General features: G+C 43.5%; 1 protein-coding gene across 1 annotated transcript; it reads left to right on the top strand.

The window, feature by feature from the left end:
- The first annotated feature begins 2934 nt into the window (after positions 1 to 2934).
- Positions 2935 to 25362, top strand: DPM1 (dolichyl-phosphate mannosyltransferase subunit 1, catalytic). The gene is made up of 9 exons (XM_083146484.1): positions 2935 to 3148; positions 6326 to 6425; positions 7149 to 7182; positions 7500 to 7576; positions 9754 to 9779; positions 11393 to 11488; positions 19064 to 19132; positions 20060 to 20174; positions 24969 to 25362. Exons 1-9 carry the CDS (start codon positions 3003 to 3005, stop codon positions 25071 to 25073), a joined length of 768 nt encoding a protein of 255 aa, XP_083002610.1. The 5' UTR covers positions 2935 to 3002; the 3' UTR covers positions 25074 to 25362.
- Positions 25363 to 25572: the final 210 nt, after the last annotated feature.

Genomic DNA, 25572 nt, shown 5'->3' with positions numbered 1-25572 from the left:
TTTTGCTATTAGGGAATGCTAAAACTATGGCAAAGCATGCTGGGATGTGTAGTTTCACAACAGCTGGAGGGCCACAGTTTGGACATGCCTGTTATAAGCATAATACAATTGTAAAAAGAGGGAGTGGATATTGAATACACATATACAACATTCGGGGTGTGTATTTCGGTAAATGATAGTGGATGAGATCCCACGACAAATTTTCTAACTTCTAAACAGCAGTGTGGGCACATGACCAAAGCAATGCACTGGGGCCCCTATTGACCAATCCTCCATTGTGGCATAGGGCTATCAGCGGCTGTGGCTGTGTTGGGTGTTTGCAGGGGAAGGGGGAGGGGGGTAGCTATTGGCAGAAGAAACACATTTATAGGAAAAAAAAAGTTGTGGAGTACTGGGTGTGTGTAGGCAGTCTCTGGGGACACGCTGATGCATTCTCTGACTAAACTGCCCCGCAGCAATGCTTTTTGCACCACGCTAGGGCACAAAAACAGCATCACTGACCTAGTTTTGTCAGAAGTCTACTAGTCAGACTTAGCAGCGCTCTGATTGGAATAGCCACGGGAGCTCCCTCTTGGTGCTATAATGCGCTGAATTTAAACAATTCCAAATAGGGTATCAGGGCCTAATGATCCTGTCGACCTAACCCCATGTCGACCTTCATGTATGTTGACCTAGTGGTGTCGACCTGATCTTTGTTGACTTAGTTGCTGTCTAACCAGTGATCCATACCCTATGGAGTGAGAGGGTTGAGAGACAGAGTGCGCAGAATGAAGAAAGAGAGAAGAGAGGGGAGAGAGGGGGGGTGGAGGGGAAAGGAAAAGGATGTGGGGGGGGGGCGAGGAGGGCAGAGGATGAGGAGGGGGAATGAGGATGAGGAGGGGGGAATGAGAAGGGTGGATAAGGGGTGAACGATGAGGGAGGAGGACAGAGAGGGGGACGGATGAAGGGGGATGAGGATGAGTAAGACAAGGGGGATGAAGAGGGGGGGCGAGTGGGGGGGTGAGGAGGGGGAGCACCAGGGAGGGAACAAGGGATGAGGGGGGAGGACAAAGACGGGGGAGGATGAGGAGTACGGAGGATGAAGGTGTGGAGAACGAGTATGACGGATGAGGGGGTGGCAGGGATGGAGGAGGATGAGGTGGATACATCGCTTGGATACTTTGTCACCCCGTGGCCTTAATGAATTGGCTGGCATTAGCTGCTTAACCAGAAAATAGTGAATGGCTTGTATCATCTGTTATTATCTGTATTTCAATTATGAATAAGATGAGCATCATGTGCCCGCACAGTCACTATGGCATGTTTAGTGGTGCAGGTCTGCTGGATGTTTACGCCTCTTACATACATAGCGGAGATTGGTGGAGTGTTTCTGTAATGCTTGTTCTTGCCCCATGACAGGATGAGGTTCAGTGCATATCTTAAAATGTAATGTTCGAACACACCGATAACAGTGATCTAATATTGCCCATTACAAATGCCAGCAATTGTCTATCTGTTCTGTTTTAGGTGTTTGTCTGCTAAATACGGATCGCATCTGTTGTTGTTTATGTAACCTTGGTGATGGTAGCACTTTGATGACGTCACTCCTGACGCGCCTACCAGCGTGACGGCGAGAGACGTTGTGAGCACGGTGGTGTATAAAACTATGGTGAGATTTTGTTTGCATTAGCCTGAAGAAAATGTCCAAATAAAGGACGTTGAAACGTCGCTCTTTAACCCAGTGTACCTGTGAAGTTTTTCAGCTGCGAGTGCCGCTATCACCCCCGCTTGTATCTATCGTTTGGTGCAGGCACCCAGCCCTATTATTCAGCATCGAGCCGTGGATTGTGCCGGTCTATTTGATATATATATATATATATATATATATATATATAAATATATATATATAATTTTTTTATATATATTCTTGCGGCCTGGCACTCTCCCTGTCTTGTCTCCAACCCCGGTGCCCATATAACCTGTTGAAAAATCCTTTATTCACTACTTATCCCTGGTTTGGGAGCATTTTTCGTGATTTGTATTGTGTATGGCCCTCGAATATTTAGTGAAGTGTTAAGCGGCCCCCCAGCCAAAATAGTTGCCCACCCCTGCTCTATAGTTACGCCACTGTGCTGAGGCACAACCACTGTCACTGAGAAGTTGTTTTTTCCTTAAAAGGAGAAAAAAAAAATTATTGGAGTAGATGTATTAAAGGTGCAAACACACTCCTTTTTAACCAGTGTATGCACAGCGATGATGTGGAAAGTCGCTCAGTGCATACACAGAGTGATTTAAGCCTGCCCCAGCAATTTTAACAGGGGTGGACGGCTTTCCATAGCAGGACGCTATGGAAAGCCATCCACCCTGCCGCTCACCGCCAATGATTATGCAGGAGCGTGCATCAGCGCTCACCGCTATACTGTACACATTGGACGGCTTTTGAGCTGAAAGAAGCTCAAATGGTAAAATAAAGATGCTTTCAGCTCAAAATCACCCAGTGCGTATGGACCTTTATTAGCTTGGTGAAGTGATAAAGTGGAAGATAATAATAACACACCAGCCAATCAGCCCCTAACTGTCATTTTTAAACCCCAGCCTGTAACTTGACAATTAGGAGCTGATTGGCTGCTACATATAACCTTCCACTTTATCAAGTTCCACCATAGTGTCGATGTTGTCTGTTAATATTTCCAGCAAAACCGCTGCAGAGTAGGTTCCCACTGTGCCTGACTCTGCCCCAGACAAATCTTCATATCATTAACTGCTGCAATGACTGAGTGCACTACTGCAGTGCAATGATCAATGTCAGTTTTATGTAGTTTACCATCCCGGGAACGCCCACTTGGTAGTAGAGCCAATTGCTGTGGACTTACCGAGCGACAGCTATTTACATGTCAGATATGATTGGCTGTCGTTAGAACACTTTCATTTCAGTGGCCGCGCGTTGGGATTGGCTGAGGTGGAACGTCGCTGTAGTGTCGTGCCGCGCTGTCATCATCACATCCTGGTTACTGCTGTCGGCCATGTCGGAGATCAGTCAGCTGCGGAGGAGCCGGCAGCGAGGAGATGCTGGGGCCCGGGACAAGTACTCGGTGCTGCTGCCGACCTATAACGAGCGAGAGAACTTGCCGCTCATTGTTTGGCTTCTGGTCAAATACTTTGGAGAGAGGTAGCTGCTCATCCCATCTAGCCCTATACGGCAGGCATCTGTGTGTGCACTGCTCATCCCAGTGTCAGGGTAGACTAAAGCTATATCGTGCTCCTGTATCTATATTGGATTATTACAGTATTTTAGTGGTTTGTATTGGTAGTCGGATCAAGGTGTGCATTTACCAAACAATATACAAAGCACAGCGCCCTGGGAGTTGTAGTCAGAGGGCTGTTGTAGGGTGGCATGATGCTGCTCCCTCTGCAGCTGCTCCGAACTACTATTGTACCACCTGGTAAGCGTCGTTCCGTATCATGTACAGGGCTTAGGGGGAGATTCTCTAACACAGAAATGCTGCAAAACCCCGTTATCGGGGTTTTTACCGCATTTCTGTATGTTCTGTCCCCCCTCCGCAGTGTCACCACTGCAAAAGCTGGTGATTCCCTGCAGAAGCCTATGGGCTTCTTACCGCAGCGCTGTGTGAGGGATCCGTCACGGATCCCTCCCAGCATGGCCGGCGCCGTGCTCTGCACATGCGCAGATGGACTCCCGGGTCACAGACCCGGAAGTCCGGCGCCGCATCGCAAGGGACAGCTCTTATCGCAAGAGCTGTCCCTTGCGTTAATGACTGCATATGTTAGAGAATATTCGGTCATTAAGAATGTGGTGATCGGCGATACAGGCCTGCAGATGTTAGAACATCCCGCCCTTAAAGTGGTCATGCAGAGGTGGGGGAACTCATTTCTATATGCCACCTAATGACCTCCCCTCCCCCCATTAGGCAAAGACAGGGCCAGTGGTAGGGTTTTTGGCATCCCCTGGCAAACTACAATGCTTTTCTTTGAGAATTACTGTGCAGGTCCAATGTGGAGGTTAAAATGTTCCACCGCACCATTAGAGGTGGTTGAACTCTGTTCCACCCCGTTCCCCCTCACTTTAACCCCTGATCATGTAATACTGCTTTCACATTGCAACCCTGCTTTCAACCCATTTTTGTAAACATTTCATAAAACGGGTCAAAAGCCAGTTAAACCCCTTCACATTTCATGTTGTAACCAGTATATTACTGTTTGTATACTGTTTTTGTACCATTCACATTCAACCCGTTTCACCCATAAAAAAACTGCTTCTTTGCAATAAAACTCTATTGTGCAATTCCTGCTTGTGGGCAGTGACAACATGCAGGGAGACAACCAATGACCCTTGTGCAGATTATCACGTGTAGTTCAAACCGGTTCTGGGACGTTCAGACTGCAGGAAAAATGGCTCAGAACTGTGTAGGATCCTGCTTTTAAAACGTTTTCAAATGCTGGTATTCTGTAATCGGTAAATTGACTGGGGACCTTTCACATTGCAGCTGGTACCATTTCAAAATGAAAAAAAGGCAATATACCAGCTTACAAATGCAGTGTGAAAGGGGTATTATGTGGCCCTGGTATTGTGCCATTCGCAGCTTCATGGTAAGGAACCTCTTGAATAAATCCCCCCCCCCCTCCTGTAGCCCAAGACCATCTATTTGTTGTCCTACTTACCCAAATTACATTCACCTTATCTGTTGTTCTGAATCTTAAAAGAACATGATATTTATTTTCAGGTTGCTTCAGTCTAGTAGTGGATCCCAAACTGGGGAGCCTCGAGACACTTGTAGGGATGCCTCGGGTTGGTGGTCTAGGATTTAAGGGTTGTACACACGGTGCGATTGCCTTGTGATTCACTCAAATTGCAGGGCAAGCAAAACGCATTCGATTTTGACTATAGTACAGATCTGTATATAGTCTAGCCTGCACAGTCTATTTTTCTGCGGGATTTCCGCTAAACAGGAGTGCGTGTTAGGATCGAATGTGGCTGAAAACCGTTTGATTTCTATTCGATTTTGACTATATAGTCAAAATTTTCTATAAAATTTGTCAGAATTGCACCATGTGTATATTGCATAATTCTGATTACTAATTAAATAAAAAATAGTTTTAACAAAAAAGGTTTTGGTTATTTTCCGATACAGAGAATCAGAAAATCTGTGTAACGGACCATAAGGCTGACCTAAAAACACAATTGCATTAAAAATATATATTTTAAACTATAGGGCACCCTGACTCAAACAAGTTTGGTAACCACGGCTTTAGGCTGAAGATCACTGTACGGGTGACTGTTGCTTGTAGATACAGTCTTCAAAAAATCTCATATTTGCAATAGACGCAATACTGTATTTGAAATTTGTGCATTTCCTAAACCTGTGCAGTGGCAATGAATCATTCTGTACATAAAGGGCCCTTTGTCTTCAGCTTGCTGTGTGGTGAGGACATGAGCATTTGTTAGTGGTTCACAGACTTTTTTTGAGTCCGTGCCCTTTAGTATCAGAGTTTTTCTCAAAACACCCATACACCAAGACTTTGTCCATGTCGACTGTGTTGACATTCAGGTAAAAATAAACTGTGAAAAACCCCATGTCGACCTTTTGACTGTCGACCTAGACCCATGTCAACCTTTTCCCATGTCTACATAATGGTGTCGACCTAATGACTGTCGACCATAATGCTGTAGACCAAATGATCCCAACCCGTCAGTCCAGTGGTTCAGTGATATCTAATGCCTATCTATTCAAACCCACAGTACTTCAGAGTGAAGCTTAAATAATGTAATTGAAAGCAGGTATTTCCCCAACAGCAAGCACAGGTATTTTTTTCTAAGAGAGGGGAGTGCCTGTGTGTAGATTCTGTATGGGCCCCCTACTCTCGCAGTAGATTCTAGTCTTCAGGCACTACTAGCCCAGTAACAGTCATCATACTGTAGATCACTGATTCACAAACTCAAGCTACGGGACCCAACACAGTTCAGGGTTTTCAGGTCACCCGGAAGCTACACTGTGTATCGCCAACTGTCACGTAATAAAAATCCAACAGGTGACCTGGGAACCACTGCTAGAAAGCGTCTGTTTTACTGAACTGATTGCCATATGAAAGAAGGACTATTTCTGATGCGAGCTTGGTGTGCATGGCATGTAGCTATCTACTAACCTGCATAAGTGCCCTGTGTATCGCATTTGGGCACATGACTACACTTTAACAATCTTCTTTTTACCTAGCAAGTGGTTCTTTATCATTGTTGTGGTCCTGAGAAGAGCAGCAGTTTAAACTGGTTTCTACTAGAAATATGTTTAGAAATTGATGTTCTAAATCTGTATATTTTTTATTTTTGCAGTGGATATAATTATGAAATAATTATTATCGATGATGGAAGCCCAGATGGAACATTGGAAGTGGCTCAGCAACTACAAAAAATATATGGATCAGATAAAATAGTAAGTCTCATAGATTTTAATGGTGGGCGCATGACCTATGATACCATCCTGCCATATATTTTCCTGGGACCCAAATGATGAAATAAGTATAACATGTAGTTGAGAAGCTTTTCTGATGTCACTGCTGCCCATGGCTGTGATTGGTAGAATGAATGCAATGTTGCGAGCAGGTTGGCGGGTGTGTATTCCAGACATGTCTGTGAATGCCATTGTTCAAACATATCCCGTCTGCTGTGCAGCAGAGTGGATGCTATATATATATATATATATATATGTGTGTAGATATTTCGGCGCATGTGCCGATCGCCCGTTCACTGGCTGCAGGGACAGGAAAAGGCCTGCCCAACTGTGTCAGGGCACCAGATTGAGAGATGCTGATCATTAAGAAAATATGTTGGGTAAATTTATACCCAGCTTTATTAAAAACAAAGTATCAACTAATCAGCTCCTACCTTTCATTTTTCAAAAAGTCAGTAACATGACAGTTAGGAGCTTATTGGTTGGTACTTTATTTCTCTTCAAGGTTTATTACTCTCCCCCTTAATCTTTAAGGATTGTATTCCCTTTCAGGAAGCCAAAACATGTCCATTAACAGTTTCTCTTCCTCTCTGTCTATGTGCATCAGTGTTCAGGAATCTCCATTTCTTCTCCATGCCAGGAATATGATAACCGGTTTCTCTCCTTTAAAACATTCTTCATATTTGGCTTTCTTTCCTATTTTAGCTACTTCGACCACGAGAAAAGAAATTAGGTTTAGGTAAGTGTATTTTTGTGGTTTATGGAAGCACGTTTTAATACAGTATTGGTTGAATTCTGAACACAGGTACGACTCTGCTCATTTTACATCCAATCAGTCGCAAAACGCATCAAAACCAGGGGATTGGAGCCCAAATTGTCCTGGTGGTGTACCCAGCATAAGGCTATTACTTAATCCCCCTGATGTGTAGTTGTAATGCTGTATCTTCCTTCTGGAAATGCCACTGAGATGGCAGTATATGTGGGATACGTTTGTCTGCATTGTACTTTTTCATATAATAACCGGCTCATGGGTTTATTCTGTTATCTGTGCCATAGGAACTGCATATATACATGGGATGCAGCATGCGTCTGGGAACTTCATAATTATCATGGATGCAGATCTTTCCCACCACGTATGTACTTCTAAATAACTTAATAATAATCTTCTTCAAAAAAAAATTTTGTCAATTTTTTATTTTGTGATGTTAGTCAGCAAATTCTTCCTTGCATGCACTCAATAACACAATTAGAGTTCTGATTTAAAAAAAAAAAAAGTGTTTGCGTTCCACCCCCTGCGTACCTCGGATTATTATTGTAATAATAATGTATCTAGCAGATTTGGTTTTTTTTTTTTTTTTTTTTTTTTTTTAGTACTCAGTGTTCTATATTTTGAGACATATCCGATATGGAATGAACATAGTAACAAATACCAGAAGTCTTGGGCTGTTTCTACTACTATACTGCCAGGTCCTGCTGATACCCAGCAGTCTGTCAGACATGGTTGAAGTTGCTGTCTCTGCTGCTTAATCTCTGATTAATATCGTAATGCAGCAAGAGGCACTATGCCTACACTACAGTACTCCTGCAGGCACTACACCTCCTGCTTGTGTTGGTGATCTGACCTGCAACGTAGGGGGCAGCATTGTATCATCTGTGACACCATTGGGTGGCGACTTCAGATACAAGAAAGAGGCCAGGAAATTGAGGGGTAGATTTATTACGCTTGGTGACGTGATAAAATGTCTGGTTTTTATCACCGGCCAATCAGCTTCTATCTGTCAGTTTTCAAACCAAGCCTGTAACTTTACAGTTAGGAGCTGATTGGCCGGTGATAAAAACCAGACACTTTATCACTTCACCTAGCTTAATAAATCTGCCCCTATGTCTGTCTGACTGTGTGTGCGTGGGGGGGGGGGGGGGGGGGAGAGACATTTTATTTTTGAACTTTTATTTTTTCCCATACATGTGGACTTTGATTGGGAATGGTAAAGTGTGCCAAGTGCAGCAGTAGTGGATTGAGGCACCTTGCCTGATTGCGTGGGGACGTGATACAATAGTTTGGAGTCAATGTATTGGAATCTTCAAATTGACACAAAAACCCCCGAAATACTCCTGTCAACCATTTCCACATCGATCTTATGCCAACCCTTTTGTACCATAACCGGCTCACTGTTCCCGCTAACACGGCGGTGTTTATAACAGGGATCTTGAGACTTAATGTAGGAAATTAAGACTGGAGGCTGGACAGAAGTATGACTTTTACAGGTACTTGTATAGTTTCACAGCGGCAGTTACATAGTCAGCGTAGTGTCTCTGTCAGTATCAGCGTTGTGTTCCCTCAGCGTGGTCAGTACGTTTGCGGCTAGCCATAGCTTATGTAGTTAGCGTAGTCAGTCAGTGTTGCGCAGTTAGCGTATAGTCAGCATGTTCGCGGCTAGCCGGAAAACACCCCAACTATCCAACGCCAGCCCGAAGCGTGGTGAGCACACTCGTTACGCATCCTCCAGACCTGTTCATACCCCCACTATCCAGGTCGGCGTGGAGTTGATTTTTATATAATGTGGCGAGTGCAATGAGCCACCGAGCCCGAAGCGTGGCAAGCGGATGCAGATTACTTGAGGTATATTCCACGGGGCTCGCTGCGCTAGCCACGCTTCAAGCTTGTTTTAGGGGTCCCCTCACGGGGCTTGCTGCGCACGCCACACTTAGGGATGGTGTTGATAGTGGGGGTTTCCAAAGGAGGCATTTGCCAGTATGTAACATGGAGCACTGGCAAATGCGTCCTTTATTGTGCCCAAGACGCACGTGCTACCGAACCCCTGACCCCATCTCCCTGAAGCAGACACGGGCAGGGTTGCCGTACCCTGCCACAATAATTACTGAGATGCAGATGGAGTGCCTCTCCGCTGGCGTCTGCCAGCACAGGGGATCTGGCAGTTACCGGCGCTGTGCGAGAGGGGCTCACTAGACTTGCCAGGGGTGCCGGAGACAGAGCTGCAGCTCGCGGTGACTATGCTGCCTGACGAAGACACTACGCTAGGCAGCCGTTGGGCTACGCTGACAACGTAGAGTAGCCTGAGGCTGTGAAACTACACAAATACCCTTTTATATTCTCCATTTATGGTTGTTTGGGGTTGTAAGGAGACACACTTTTGATTTTATATTTGGCTGATATGGAGAAAAGAATTTTGAGAAATAATGTTGACACTATAATTAAATTAATGGCTCATACATATTTTGTACAATTCAGTGTAAACAATGTATAATGTTCTATTGAATTTTGTAGTAACTTTTTTCATGTTACTTGCAGCCTAAATTCATTCCAGAGTTTATCAAGTGAGTATAAGTTTGTGTGAAAACTAAAATAAATTATGTGTTTACTGCATAAGACATGGAAGCTGGAAATACTCTGCAGATCACCTGCAAACAGGCCTGCCCTGGTCGCATCACTGTGTTTACTTGTTATACAGGTTGAGTATCCCTTATCCAATTTGCTCGGGCTCAGAACTATTTTGGATAAAAAATTATTCTTTGTGAAATTTATCGGATGAGAGATTCGGAAAGTGAGAGATTTGGTAAGAAATCTCCAGTTTTTTTTTTTTTTTTAATAAATCATTTACACTGCAACACCAGTTTGATTTTGAAGTGTAAATGATTGCTGCTTTAAACAAACTGGAGATTTCTTACCAAGTCTCTCACTTTCTGAATCTCTCACCCTATTTCATTTCACCTACTGTATTTCGGAATATTTTTATTTAATGAGGTATCTTGCATTTGTTGTATAAACACATCAAATGCATGAAATACACACATCTATGTTTGAGAATGAAACAAGGTTTGTGTACGGTCTCAGGCACTGAAGATGAATGCGAAGCAATCCTTTTCTTGCACATATTTAGTGGCCGTTACGTATTATGTCACATATCATAAGTGTCTCTGCCATACCTTCAGTTCTTGAAAATGTATGTATTTTTAAAACCAACAGATTTGTTTTTTTGTCTAGTGCCTGGCATATTTAGTTTGGAATGTAAAAATAATGTCATGTAATGGCACTCATACACTAGGGTGGTTTTCATGGCGATTTGGTAATTTTTTCATCCAATTGCGGCAATATATAGGATGATGTATGTTTTTTTACATCAGGTCCCATGTGATGCGCAGTCCTGTGAGCATTGTATCGGAGCCTGGCTTGGCTTGGATTGCATACGATACATTGTATGCAAATTGACAGCATGCAGTGTATCATATGCAGTCCTGCCACCTGGGGGTCCCGAGGGGAGAAAAGTCACCCTAGTGTATAGGCACCTATTTTAAGGCTAAAATGTGAGCAGCTTAATGTATAGAGGTAAGAAAGGGTTTAGCTGTCTCTTTCTCTGCATACTGCTCGTGTTCTCAAGGACCGTGCAGAGAGGCATTACAAACTTCAAATGTAAACATTTTGCACTCAATACGCAGTTATCACTAGGCACTCAAAGAGTTAAGCCTAGCATGGTTTACACCAACTGATGTGTTGAGGTTGCATTAGCAAAGTACGGGTGGCCATCAACCATCGATGGTTTATGGCCGATGTTGAATACGTCTGCCATCGATGTGGGAGAACCAGATGATTTTCCTACATTGATGACAAAGGAGAACCGATTTTTTTTTTTTTTTTCTCCCCCAAATTCTTATTGGCCCACGGGCCATTCAGTCATATATTATAATGGATGACCATCGATAGCTAAAACTATCGATGGTTATCCATCAAATAGTTTACTACAATCGATGGCGTCTGCACTGATGGCCATCCCCAAAGATTTCTCCTAAATTATTGTCAGAAAACTTGTACCCGGTCTCAGATTACATGGTGCACTTCCTGTATTTTGCTGCCATCTTCTGGCCACTATATGTTTCAGCATTTATCATTTCATTATATTCTGTCGTTTTGATCCACTTTTTTGTGTGTGCAGAAAACAGAAACAAGAAAATTTTGATATTGTGTCTGGCACTCGCTATGCTGGAGATGGAGGGGTTTATGGCTGGGACTTGAAAAGGAAGCTTATAAGGTAAGCACAGATGATGGATACCAAACAGTGGGCACTTCATTAGGTATGCTGCGCTGTACAGTAAAAGTGAATATTAAAGAATATGTGCCAATTGGGTGAAAAAATGACAGCATTTTATTAAAGAACATTAGACATCACATGACATACTAAAATTAGAAGTGGGCAGTAAAAAAGAGGGGTAATTGAAAACAGTCCAGTTCATACGGTACCGTACTGGTGGCATCCACTAGTGGATGGGTCCGTTGGTGGACCAAGAGGGTACCCCCTATCCTGTTCTGGACTTCACCATTCTCCACTATTTGGATCCGGACCAGTCTCCTTTTCCTAGCCCTAATCGCCATGGGCACCAGTTGGTAATTTCAGCAAAAAGCTGATCCATGATCTAACCCGGACGGAGGTTATCTACTACAAGTAGGAGAGTGCTACTCCATAATAACACCTACCACGGACAAACTCTGGACACACTGGATACAAACAAACCAGCTACCCATTAGGAGACATTATAGGTACGGACCCATCCACTAGTTGACTCCACCAGTACGGTACCGTATGAACTGGACTGTTTTCAATTGCCCCTCCTTCTTTTTTTACTGCCCACTTCTAATTTTAGTATGTCATGTGATGTCTAATTTTTTTTAATAAAACTTTCCTCTACCTTCCCCCATGGCAGCCATTACTATGGGTTCCTCCCTTCTGGGTAGTCCTTCGGAAAAGAAAAAAAGACACCAACCCCTATAAGAAGGCTCCACCTCCCTGCTCCGGTGTCTTTTTTTCTTTTCCGGGTAGTTGGAAGGGCTTACCCTGTGAAGTGCTGCCTGGATACCGCTGCTCAGGTGTGAGGACTTTACTGCAGCTGGTGGGGTCCGGTCCCAGAGTTTGTGCTGCATGCAAACCCAGAAAGGGGTAAGCTGAGTCGGAGGCATCCTCAGGAGTGCACTATCAAGCGGCGCGGGATAGCGTTTGCAGTGTAACTCCTGGCCTGTGTTAATCTCCGTAGAGAACAGCGGGTGTTTAGGTGGTGCGCGACGCGGGAGATGACGCGTGCATAACAAGTAGCCGGCTGGAGGAAGAAGCCGGAAGACGCCGGGTCGCGTGGACGCTGCTGCGACTGCTGCACGGAGCGCGGTTGGACGGGTGAGAGAGTCTGATATTTTTTGTTGTCCACTGCATCACCAATGCTTGCGGGGAGAGAGAGAGAAGTAAGCACCTTGTATTTTGCTTTTGTCAGGTGTGTTGGAGTAGTACTGAGGCGGTAACTCTTTCCCTGCTGGATTGAAGAGGTGATTGTGGATGCAGTACTCTCTTACTGAATGAGTTACCTGTTCGGAAAGCAGCTGGATGATCTGGTGACAAAGATATCTGGGGGCAAGTCGGTTTGGTTGCCCCAGGACAAAACTGCCAAGAAGAATGTGCCTAGTAGGTTCAACAGATACCAGCCACAGGATTATAGGGAAGCCAGGAGTTATAGGCCTGGCAGGGCCTATAGAAGGGGATCCTGGATATCCAGGGCAAATTTTCGGGCCCAAAGGGGCAGAGAAAATAGATTCCCTTCCAAGAAGGAACAGCAATGACGCCGACCCTCAAAGGGTAGGTGCCAGACTGTTAAAGTTTCATCAGGTCTGGCAAAGGTCCACCACAGACAGGTGGGTCTTGGAAATCATCCAGTCAGGATACAAGATAGAGTTCAAAACGTGGCCAGGAAATCTGGTAGTAGAATCCCCTATTCCCAGGGACAAGGAGGAAAGGGAAGCTTTGTTTTTGAGTTTGGAAGAGATGATGGCCCAAGGCGTGGTCACTGTAGTACCAAGAGGACAAGAGCCTCTAGGGTGGTACTCTCGTTTTTTTGTTATAAAAAAAGCATCCGGAGGTTTTCGTACCATTCTGGATCTCAGACGTCTCAACAAAAAGGTGCGCATCAGGCCATTCAAGATGGAATCAATCAAGTCCATACTTCCAGAGATAGGTCCAGGAGATTTTATGACTTCAATAGATCTCAAAGATGCGTACCTTCATGTGCCAATATTCGAGGGACATCGAAAATTTCTACGTTTCAAGATTCTAGGTGTGAGCTATCAATTCACGGCCCTCCCATTCGGGTTGGCAACTTCCCCACGCACATTCTCAAAGGTACTGATAGTACTAGTGGCAAGACTGAGGCAAGAAGGCATAAAGCTATGGCCTTACCTAGACGACATACTTACAGTGGCAAGCTCCAGGGACGTTGTGCTACGTCACACAGAAAGAGTGATTCAATGTTTGGAGCAACATGGGTGGCTTATAAATCGAAAGAAAAGTCATTTAGAGCCAACTCAGAAAATACAATACTTGGGAGTGATAATAGACTCCGCCCAAATGAAGGTGGCATTAACCGCCGACAGGAGGTTGAAGTTGATACAACAAGCCAATATGATGAGGATAAGATCAACGGTGAGGTCACAGGACTGTATGAAGGTGCTGGGTCTCATGGCGGCCGCATTAGAGACAGTGCAATGGTCCAGATTTCATATGAGGAAAATACAGGCCTGCTTTCTCATACAATGGAACAAGGACAGCAAAAATCTGATGCAAAGAATAGTGTTGACAAAGGCGGCAAAGTTAGATTTGGCCTGGTGGTCAGACGACGATCGGCTAAGACAGGGAAGGTCGTTCGCCCCCATGGAGCAAGTAGTCGTGACTACGGATGCCAGTCAAATAGGCTGGGGAGCAACTTGTGGTCCAGGGATTGCACAAGGAAGATGGTCCAAAGCACACTCCAATGTGAGAGAAATGGAGGCAGTGGTCAGAGCGTGTCGTCAGTTCCAGAGTCAGATTCAGGGCAAAGAGCTCATCATCAGATCAGACAATCGGGCTGTAGTGGCCTATATAAATCGCCAAGGCGGAACAAGAAGTCGCAGTCTGATGGAAGTGGCAGACAGGTTGTTGGCCTGGGCAGAGACTTCTGTTCTAAACATAACATCGGTCTTTCTGGCAGGGAAAGAGAACTACAGGGCAGACGAATTAAGCAGGAAGACCTGTCTACCAGGAGAATGGTCGCTCAACGACGAAGTTTTCACCATGTTAGTGAGGAGATGGGGTCTACCTCAAGTGGACCTCATGGCCTCAGCAGAGAACAACAAGGTACCAGTGTACTTTTCTCGATTCAAGGATCCGCAAGCAGAGCAATGGGACGCGCTGACGGCCACCTGGTGGATGAGGCGTGCCTATGTTTTCCCACCGATTCCGGTAATTCCGAGATTGTTGAGGAAAATTCAGAGGGAGAAAGCAGAGGTAATAGCGGTACTACCTTATTGGCCACGGAGGGCGTGGTTTGCTTCAGTACGCCAGATGGCGGTGGAAGAACCGTGGACGCTTCCGTCAAGACCCGATCTTCTAGTTCAGGGGCATATATGTCAGCCGCAACCTTTGACCTGGAAGTTGACGGCCTGGCGGTTGAAACCAGGTCATTGACTGAAAAGGGTTTTGAAGGGGAAGTGGTCCAAACCCTGCTCAAGGCTAGGAAGGGATCCACTTCTGCAGCGTATTACAAAGTGTGGAAAAAATACGTATCAAGGTGTAAGGAGAAGATGCAGTCGCTGAGGGAAGTTACATCAGTACTAAGTTTTCTGCAAGTAGGACTGCAGATGGGACTGTCCTTAAGTACTTTGAAGGTACAAGTCTCAGCCCTGTCGGCAATGTTGGACTGGGACTTGGCAGGGGACAGGTATGTCCGAAGGTTTATTCAGGCAGTAAGAAGACTGAAACCTAAATTTAGATCTCCCATGGCACCTTGGGACTTGAATTTGGTGCTTATGGAACCTCCGTTTGAGCCCTTACACGAAATTTCATTATTATTTCTTTCCTGGAAAGTTTTATTTTTGGTGGCAATTACGTCTGCAAGAAGAATTTCAGAATTGCAAGCGTTGTGGGCAGAAGAGCCTTTTCTAAATTTTTTTTGAGAATAGGGTAGTTCTAAGAACTAATCCACAATTCCTACCAAAAGTTGTGACAGAGTTTCACATAAATCAAGAGATTGTTTTGCCCTCTTTTTGTATGAATCCTACAAACGAAAAGGAGAAGCGTTTGCATAACTTGGATATTGTGAGAGCGCTAAAAGTTTATGTTCAGAGAACAAAAGAAGTTCGAACAGTCAAGAATCTGTTTGTTCTAACAACTGGTGCTAGAAAGGGTCAAATGGCCTCAAAGGCGACATTGGCGCGGTGGATTAAGGACTGTATCCTCAAAGCGTATCAAGTGAGGCAGAGAGAGCCACCTGTGAGCTTGAAGGCACACTCTACAAGAGCAATGGCCGCTTCCTGGGCGGAGAAAGGATCCGCTTCAGTGGAAGAATTATGTAAGGCGGCAGGATGGTCGTCGATACATACATTTACAAAACATTACAGACTGGATGTAATGTCTTCAGCAGACGCTAAGTTCGGGAGGAAAGTTCTTAGCGCAGCTCTATGAAAGTTTGAAGAAGTTGTTCTGAAACTATGATTTATGATTATTATGATTTCGAGGAGGCAACAATTCGGTGCTGGTTGTGAGTATGCCCTCCCGAAAATAACTGCTGGGGTATGACCCATAGTAATGGCTGCCATGGGGGAAGGTAGAGGAAATATCAGATTATTACCTGGTAATATGTTTTCCTCTACTCCACCATGGCAGCATATATTCCCATCCCTTACGAATTGTTGTGTATTGTGTTATGTGGAATAATTATTTCTGTTTATGTATTAAAGCTGGAGAATGCAAGACACCGGAGCAGGGAGGTGGAGCCTTCTTATAGGGGCTGGTGTCTTTTTTTCTTTTCCGAAGGACTACCCAGAAGGGAGGAACCCATAGTAATGGCTGCCATGGTGGAGTAGAGGAAAACATATTACCAGGTAATAATCTGATATTTTTGTATTTTTTTTTTCACCCAATTGGCACATTCTTTAATATTCACTTTTACTGTACAGCGCAGTGTACCCCTTGTTTTTCTTGTACCTAGAAAGAGGTTGACTACCCCCTATACACACTGCTGCTTGGCAAAGCACCCCATATCTATTGCGCCTCCTACACTAGTTACCCACTACCTTTCCAACTTCATTAGGTATACCTGGAATTGTGTGGATCGGTGCAGACATAGTCAAGCAGATTCAGAATTTGTTCATAATAAACAAAAAAATGTGATCTAAGTTACTTAGATGGTAGAATAATTACTGGTGCCAGAGCAAGGTTTTAGTATCTCAGAAACTGGTGATCTATAATTTAAGGATAAACAAAAATAATCCTGGGGTAGATTTATAAAAATACAATTATTAAGTTTCTTACATAACGCGCGCACACACACACACATACATATATATTCCGCAGCGCTTTACAGAGAATATATCAACATTCATATTAGTCCCTACCCCAGTGGAGCTTACAATCTATATTCCCTACCACATGTACATGAACACACAGACATTCTAGGTTTAATTTGTTGGGAGCCAATTAGCCTACCAGTATATTTTTGGATTGTGGGAGGAATCCAGAGTACCCGGAGGAAACCCACACAAGTACGGGGAGAATATACAAACTCTGCACAGTTAGGGCCATGGTGGGAATTGAACCCTTGACCTCAGTGCTGTGAGGCAGTAATGCTAACCATTACACCATGGGTCTTCAACCTGTGGCCCTCCGGAAATGGTACATCTGACAGACCAGACTTAGGTCTACAGTGATTAGGTTGACATGGGTCAAGGTCGACAGTCATTAGGTTGACATGAGTTTTTCACTGTTTTTTGACCCGAATGTCGACATGGACACAGTTGAAGTTGAACCGCAGCCCCTCGCATCGCTCGCGATGCTTCGGGCACGGGGCCTCGCTACGCTCAGCACACTATTTTATTCTCCCACCACGCCCTAGTGGATGGTAGGGCATGAAATACCGCCTGTCGACACATGTCGGCTCAAAAAACAGTGAAAACCCCATGTCGACCTTTAACCCTGTCGACCTTGGGGCCAGTCGACCTTCCGGGGTCGACATGATGACTGTCAACCTCTGGTCTGACAGATGACAGTTTCCCGTTCCAACATGCATTGCCACATTATTTCCTATCAGAGCATGCTAAAATGGTCAGTGCATTTTGGGACATGTAGTTCCACAACATCTGGAGGGCCACAGGTTGAAGACCTGTGCATTACACCATCTGTGTTTTGTATTATGCTGCTGGATATCTTTAACGATTACTATTAGTGCTGCATTTTCTTTTTTCATATATTGGCTACTGCACATGCACCTTTTAAAAAGCTAGCACTCTCTCCCCCGGCCGGCTGTAATGGGCATGCGCGAGATCTCCTGTGCAGCCCAGAGCCAGCAGCAGATACAGCATTGTCCCTGCTGTGGGGCGAGGATAATGCCAGCTTGGGGGGGGGCGTTTTTTTTTTTTTTATTCATGTCTGCAAACGGATGATACATTGGGGTATGGGCAATAGGGCAATATACTTAGTGCTAATTTGTTAATGAAAAGCTTTCCCCATTACCAGCTGCATAAAGCACATAGCACATTTTCATACATCTACCATCCAGTGAGCAGCAGTTCTGTGGATGATGCCACTTTATTAATGAGAGGTCAGAGGAGAATGGCCAGGCTGGGTAACGTTGACTTAGATGGCAACAGTAACTCTAGTAACCATGCATTACAACAGTGGTTTGCACAAGAGCATCACAGAACACAATAAACATTGAGTGCATGGCCTGCAACAGGCCACCATAATCTCTAGTCTTGTTGGCTAATAGCAGAAAACTCGAGGTTACAAGGGGCAAAACTGGGAAGTTGAAGATTGGAAAAATGTTGCCTTGTCTGGCAAATCTATTTTTTTGCTGTGGCATGCAGATGGTAGAACTATAATTTGACTTGACCACATGGCTCCAAATCGGGATGGGCTGTCTATTTTTTTGCTGTGGCATGCAGATGGTAGAACTATAATTTGACTTGACCACATGGCTCCAAATCGGGATGGGCTGTGCATGATTTTATTGTTGGGAAACCTTTTCTCATGAAGAATAAGGGCGGTATCCTATTAGCCACTTATTGGCTCACCTGGGCCTATATGATTAGCCCCAGTGCCAGCGCTTATCTGAGATTTTGTTGAAGCAGGTGATACCAAATCCATAATGAGTAACCATTTTTCCATGACAGCTAGTGTGAAAACACTTAAGTCCACAGATTTTTGCAGACCATAAGTTGCTGCATGAAAACCCGGGATATTATTGAATAGCCTGATAATGGCTATTAGGTTTTTATCGCCATAAAAGTCATTTTGTTTCATGCAGCAGGTTACCGTGGCTGAGGGACCCCTGTTAGTGCAGGGTCCTGTAGGGATACCACATGTCTGTGTATGATATTGCTGTGATGGAACTCTATTTCCCTTTGCACCTCATATAAATGAGAACAAAATTCAACAGTGTTGTGAGGACTGAAAGCTCCGATGGGACCCCGGGCCTCCTTGTTTTTGGTGTGTTTTTATTCTGTAATCTCCTTGTGCGTACAACATGTATGTCAGTGAGCTCCAACTTCAGGCTAATGATAGTAACAATAATCTATGCTTTGTTTCCTGAAATGGCAGTCGAGGAGCAAACTTTCTAAGCCAGGTCTTGCTGCGTCCAGGTGCCTCTGACTTAACTGGAAGTTTCAGGTAAATTAAAAGTAGTTCTATTTTGTATATAGAATAAAATGGGGGTGTACTGAGACACTGAAAAGGAGACTTCTATCAAGTCTGGACTATATTTTTAAAGTATGAAGATGGTGTATTCTTTTGCTACACCTTTTAAGAAAACATTGAGTAGAATTAAGCTATTTCGGACAGAAGACTGGTCTTTTGGTGCACTGTTGGATCCTGATCCCAGCTCAGTACCCTCTTTGACCCCCGGTGGCATCGCATCGCACCTCCCGCAAAATCGCATGCAATTTTATAGGATGTACGATGCCATGACCTTAGGTATACAATAATAGCATTGTATGACATACAATGAGGTTAAACGCACCCCCCACTATCAACGCATCCTCCGAACTTTTCATACCCCCTTTATTCATGTAGTTTATTTTATATATTGTGGCGAGCACACGCAGAATACATGTAAAGTAATCCGCGTCCCCTCGCGGGGCTCGATACGCTTGTGATTTGCTGCGCTCGCCACACTATATAAAATCAACTCCACGCCGACGTGGATAGTGGGGGTATGAAAAGGTCAGAGGACGCGTTCCGCTGTGCTCGCCACGCTTCGGGGTGGCGTGGTTAGTGGGGGGGTGCCTAAAACTGCATTGTATGTCATACAATGCTATTATTGTATACCTAATGTCATGGCATCGTACACCCTATAAAATCGCATGTGATTTTGTGGGAGGTGCGATGCGATCCCCCGGGGCTAAGAGAGCAGTGAATAAATTACATAGGAAAATCGCATCGCATGCCTCTTAAAATGGCACATGCAATGCGATTTTCCAAAGTTACTGTACGTATGCTAATTGGGTGCCCAACTAACATATAAGTACCGATAATTCTCATCCGTCAATTCACAGCCGTTTAGATACTCATTTTATATGTTCATTGATTGTTACGCAGGTTGTACAAAAAAGAAGTTCTACAGAAATTGGTTGAGCAGTGTGTGTCCAAGGGTTATGTCTTCCAAATGGAGATGATCGTGCGGGCCAGGCAGTTTCATTACAGCATTGGAGAGGTAAGTTTTATGTAATCACACCTGCATTATGGTACGTTATAGTTCAGAGGACCTAATGTTGCCTGTGTGTGTAAGATGTTAGCCAATGATTATCATCATGCATGTAGGTAACTAAATCAGGGATGATCTTGATCCCCCAGTGCATCCAGTCTTATTCTGGTCATATCAATAGTGTTGCTGAAAGTGGGCACTTATTTTGTACTACTACTTCCACCTAGGGCCTTGATGGCTAACCTTGACGCTCCAGCTGTTGTTGAACTACACATCCCAGCATGCTCTGCTTTAGTTTTGCTATTTGGCCATGCTAAATTTGATGCAGGACATGCTGGGATGTGTAGTTCAACAACAGCTGGAGTGTCAAGCTTAGCCATCAAGGACCTAGGGAATGCTTTTTGACTTGTCTGGGCAGAATTAAAGCAGGAAATAAATGTTTTTTTGGACATCAACACTATAATTATATGAAAGTGATGCTGCATTTGTATAGCGGTAGGAAATGTTACCAGTTTAAGCCTTGCACTACCGCTGTAAGAATGTACATTGGTTTTGAAAGTTCTTCATTATTTTGAATTTAGAGAACTCAAATTAACCACAAAGGGTGCGAGTTGCCACCGCTGTGGTGTTGCAACACCAACAAACAACACCACAATTCGCACACATCGTGGCACGATCACAGACCTGCAAACAAAAATCTGCAAGTCCGACAGTAGCATAAGTGCGGCATATTATTATTATTATTATTATCATCGTTTATTTATATGGCGACAAAAGGGTTCCACAGCACCTGACAATACATAGATGAGAAAATCACAAAACTAGAAAAATAGTGATTTACAGTACAAACGCAAATTAGGACAAGTACATGGTAAATAAAAAAGACAGTTGCAGCAGCGGACACCGACGCAATTATAACAGTGGCAGAGATCTACTCTAAGAAAAGCACATGAGGAGAGAGGGCCCTGCTCGTTAGAGCTTACATTCTAAAGGGAAGGGGCAGACAAACCAGGGTCACACAGCAGGGATAGAAGCAAACCTAAACATAGGATTAGGATGAGAAATGGTTGGATTTGCCCCATCTATCTAATCTAAATGGTTAGATAGATGGCATAGAACTGCACTTGTTCATGTCGCCATGATCTTGCGGTTAAATTGATTGACCCTCTAGTTTGAGGCTAACGGAACAGATCTAAATATGGAGGCCACCTTTCTAATACCAATGGGAGGTAGTGATGAACAGGGTGTGTAAACTAATCTGCATATCCTTAATGAGACAAATATCATAAATGATTGCTCTTAGTTACATCCATAGTTTTTCTTTCCTCTAGATCAGGCATGTCCAACGTTGGCCCTCCAGATGTTGTGAAACTATACATCCCAGCATGCTTTGCCACCGTTTTGCTATTAGAGAATGCTAAAACTATTGCAAAGCATGCTGAGATGTGTAGTTTCACAACATCTGGAGGGCCAACGTTGGACATGCCTGCTCTAGATATTACTGCAGGTCAGCGGTTGAAGTAACTATATACTTATTTACACTCTCCATTGAGATGACTGTAGATGGGGGGGGGGAAGCTGTGGTTCTCCATCACTGGTTGTATCTCAGACCAGGATATTGACGTTGGGTTGAAGTTAACGGAGAAGCAGAACATGGTGTCCCTGCTAAAATGATGAGTGTTAATGCAGCATGACTCTGCCATACATGTTCCCTGATAAATGGAAACTGGCCAGTTTAAATAGAAACTGAAGAATTATTTTTGTAGAATTCTTATAACTATTTGGATCTTGTTTACAGGTTGTTAATTGAATATTTTTGTCAATTTTTTTTTCTTCTGCTCAATAAAACAAAATGATTCTATTGAGAGTACTTCAAGAGGTGTGATAGCAGGATTGCCATTTAGTTTATTACAGCTTGTACAAGTGAAGATGAAAACCCTTGAATGCATGGAAACAACTTGTACTTTGCTGTTAGTGTTCGAGACATTGGTCCTGGTACAGACCGGTTAGCAGTGCTGCAGTGTTTCCAGATGGACCAAATCATGCTGCACTGCAGAAGGGGCAGATGTAATATGTGCAGAGAGAGTTAGATTTGGGAGAGTTATTTTGTTTGTGTGCAGGGTAAATATTGGCTGCTTGATTCTTACACTGAAATTTAGATTTTAGTTTGAACATAACCTACCCAAATCTAACTCTTGTCTGCACATCTGTTACATCTGCCCCACCTGCAGTGCAGCTTTGTCCATCTACAAAAATTGCAGCCTTGCTAACCGGTCTGAATCAGGCCCATTGTTCTGAAAACCATGAGCACTGCAGGTGGGGCAGATGTAACATGTGCATGGTTTTGCCCATTTTGAGAACAAATTTGTGCTGCGATCAGATCTGAATAAGGGCCCATGTACTTATGGATCACTCTTAATGAACTTGGAAGGGTTTCTGTTTTTAATGGTGTGTTTTTAGGTCCATCTGCTATCTTGGTTCTGTGTGTGTGTGTTTTTTTTTTTTTTTTTTTTATTATTTTTTTTTACTATCTGCATCAACTTGTGTTTGAATAGCTTTAAAAAAAAATGCACATTGAATACTTTTACATTTAATACTTTACAATAACATCAAAGTTTACAAGCTTACACTATGCTTGTGCTTCTAAAAATGAATCGCTTTTTGTCCATTATAACATGTTGCTGTAAGATGCATTTCTCACCAGTGCAGTGCTTTACATTGGTCTGCAGGTGGCAGCAATAAAACCATTCCATCTCATTCGGCTCCCAGCCAATATAAGCTTACCTCAGTCTCCTAGTTTAAAGTACAAATTGCACTCCACTTAGATTAGGAACAAGTTATTAAAGTAATTAGAAGGATGTTTGCGCTCTTTATGTTTTGCAGAGCAGTTTGTCATTCAATATTGGAGGTAAAATATTTGTGGTGGACACCGCGCACAATTTTAAACCTCAATTAAATTAAACTTTACCTAAGCCCCTGGAGTCCATCACAAATATTTTACCTCCAAAAACTCACCTATATGGTTAAGGGAAACCATATTGCTGTTGGACTAAAAGGCAGCTAAGGTAGCAGGTATGAATATCCAAATCTACCAACAATTTGTCATTCAATATTGGTTTATTTTCCTATCTCTATGAGGCCCAGGAATAATTTCAAATTTTGTTGTCATATCTACACAAAGCATAGAGAAATTCATTAATGATATGGGGGGGTATATTCAGCAAAATCTCTAACTTTGCTAATGACCCAAAACTAAGCCAGGTAATTAGATCAACTGAGGATGTCTCCACACTCCAGAGCGACCTTAATAAACAAGAAGAGTGGGAAAAAAATTAAAAAATGAGGCTCACTGTGGATAAATGCAAGGTTATGTATCTTGGGAGACCTAACCAGTGTGCTAGTTATAACCTTAGCTGGGTGATATTGGATAAATCAGAACTGGAAAATGATCTAGGAGTCCAAATTGACAATGCTCAGTGTCATGTAGCAACAAACAAGGCTAACCAGATACTAGCCTGTTTAAGAAGGGGTATGGAGACTAGGTACTCAAATGTAATTATGCCACTCTACAAAGCATTGGTTAGACCACATCTAGAATTTGGAGTACAATTCCGGGCCCCACACTACAAAAAGGACATCTTAGAACTGGAAAAAGTCCAAAGAATAGCCACACCACTTATAAAAGGGGTTGGAGAAATTAAACTGTGAAGAAAGATCAGACAAATTGGGATTGTTTACTCTAGAAAAGAGACATTTAAGGGGACCACACAATTGGCTGGTATAGTAATTGTCACAAGTGGGCTATTGAACTGCCGCTGACCATGACCCTCCCTCTCCTGGAAATGGCAAGTGCCGGGGGGGTCAGTTGAATACTGCTCTCCATAGGGCATTGAATACACCCAATAGTGTAACCTTCAGCAGCAATTTTGGAGTCCAACTAGCATTTTGTTTCTAGTACTAGATTGAAGTGAACGTCTTCAGAAACCCTCAGGCAAGGTATCAGGCATGTCCTTCAGTGTTTTGTGCACTTTCATTATTAAATTCCCTTTTAAGGTTTAGGAGGGTATTCAATCGTTGTCGTGCACCCGCAGCCATCTCCCGATGGGGGAGATGGCTGTGGGGCCCTATTCAATGCTGTCTTCCCCGACAGCATTGAATAGGGTTTCACCGCAGAACGAGCCCAACATCGCAAGCTGTCGGACTCGTTCTGCCGAGGAAAAGCCGGAAATAGGCGAGCTCCTGGCCGGAGCTCGTCTATTTCCGTCATCAACTCGCAGCCACGTCCCCTTCTCGCCGGTCGGGACATTGAATCCCGACTGCCGAGCTCCGGGCGAGCTGAACGGGACAGGGGCACGGCTGTCGAGCTTGCTCGACAGCCATTCCCCTAACATTGAATATACCCCATAACCTGGGTGTCCATCCTAGATTATTTCAAATCTTATTCATTAACTATCTAACCTCTTCATTGCAAGGGATGTGCTTCTACATTTATAGTGTGTGTTTATAATTGTCTTGGACAATCTGATATCACTTTTTTTTATTGTTGAGATATTTGCATTCTGCTTCATGCAATCATGGAGGAACGTAGTCGATGTTCTAGCTGTACTGTAGAAATATAATTGTTTAATTGAACCTGTGTGCAAGAAATGCTAAATGCAAATCTAATAGTGTGTTATATGTGTTCTTTTTGTCTGTTTTCACTACTTGCCATACACAATACTAATTTTGGAAATTCCCAGTGTAGGAAGGCTGTTTCATGCGGGTAATATGTTGATGATCTGTATTGAATTTCTTTCTGGACAGGTCCCCATCTCATTTGTGGATCGCGTTTATGGAGAGTCCAAGTTGGGGGGAAATGAGGTGGTCTCCTTCCTGAAGGGGCTGTTAACTTTATTTGCAACCACGTGATCTCAGATGGAGAACTTGCAACATTGCCAGATCAATCGATGGATGCATTATTGTCAGTCTGTGCTGAACCATTTTGGATCAAGGGAAGGAAAGTAGAAGATTGATGTTCGTTATATTAAAGAGATTTATCCTGTTCCAAACTTGTATTTTGGCAAATGAGGACATAACTGAAAAACTTTGACAACTAGATTTGTCAATTTGGTAAATTCTGTTCTTTTCTTTTTTAATATTTTTTTATTTATGAAAACCAACATGGCAAAAAAGCAACATTAAAACAAATTTGATAGCTTTCGTTGTTTGTTATTATAAAATGACAGTAATGCAAATTGACTGTGAAACCTATCTACATTAGGTTGCAAAAATAGTGCATTTGTCAATCGTCCCAAGCCAATTGGCTGCGTTTGCAGCAGTCAATCAGCACCCAACTGTCATTTTTCAATTTGGTCACAATTAGATCACTTCCATTTGATGGGTTCACCAGGCTTATTACATCTGCCCC

Source organism: Crinia signifera, chromosome 6 (genome assembly GCF_055691185.1).
Source record: "Crinia signifera chromosome 6, ASM5569118v1, whole genome shotgun sequence".
Classification (NCBI taxonomy): domain Eukaryota; kingdom Metazoa; phylum Chordata; class Amphibia; order Anura; family Myobatrachidae; genus Crinia; species Crinia signifera.
This window is presented reverse-complemented; position numbering and strand designations above follow the sequence as displayed.

Coding starts and splice junctions, on each gene's coding strand:
- DPM1 (XM_083146484.1), top strand. CDS start 3,003: ATGTCGGAGATCAGTCAGCTGCGGAGGAGCCGGCAGCGAGGAGATGCT. Junction 7,183..7,499: donor AGAAAAGAAATTAGGTTTAG/GTAAGTGTATTT, acceptor TCTGTGCCATAG/GAACTGCATATATACATGGG. Junction 19,133..20,059: donor GACTTAACTGGAAGTTTCAG/GTAAATTAAAAG, acceptor ATTGTTACGCAG/GTTGTACAAAAAAGAAGTTC.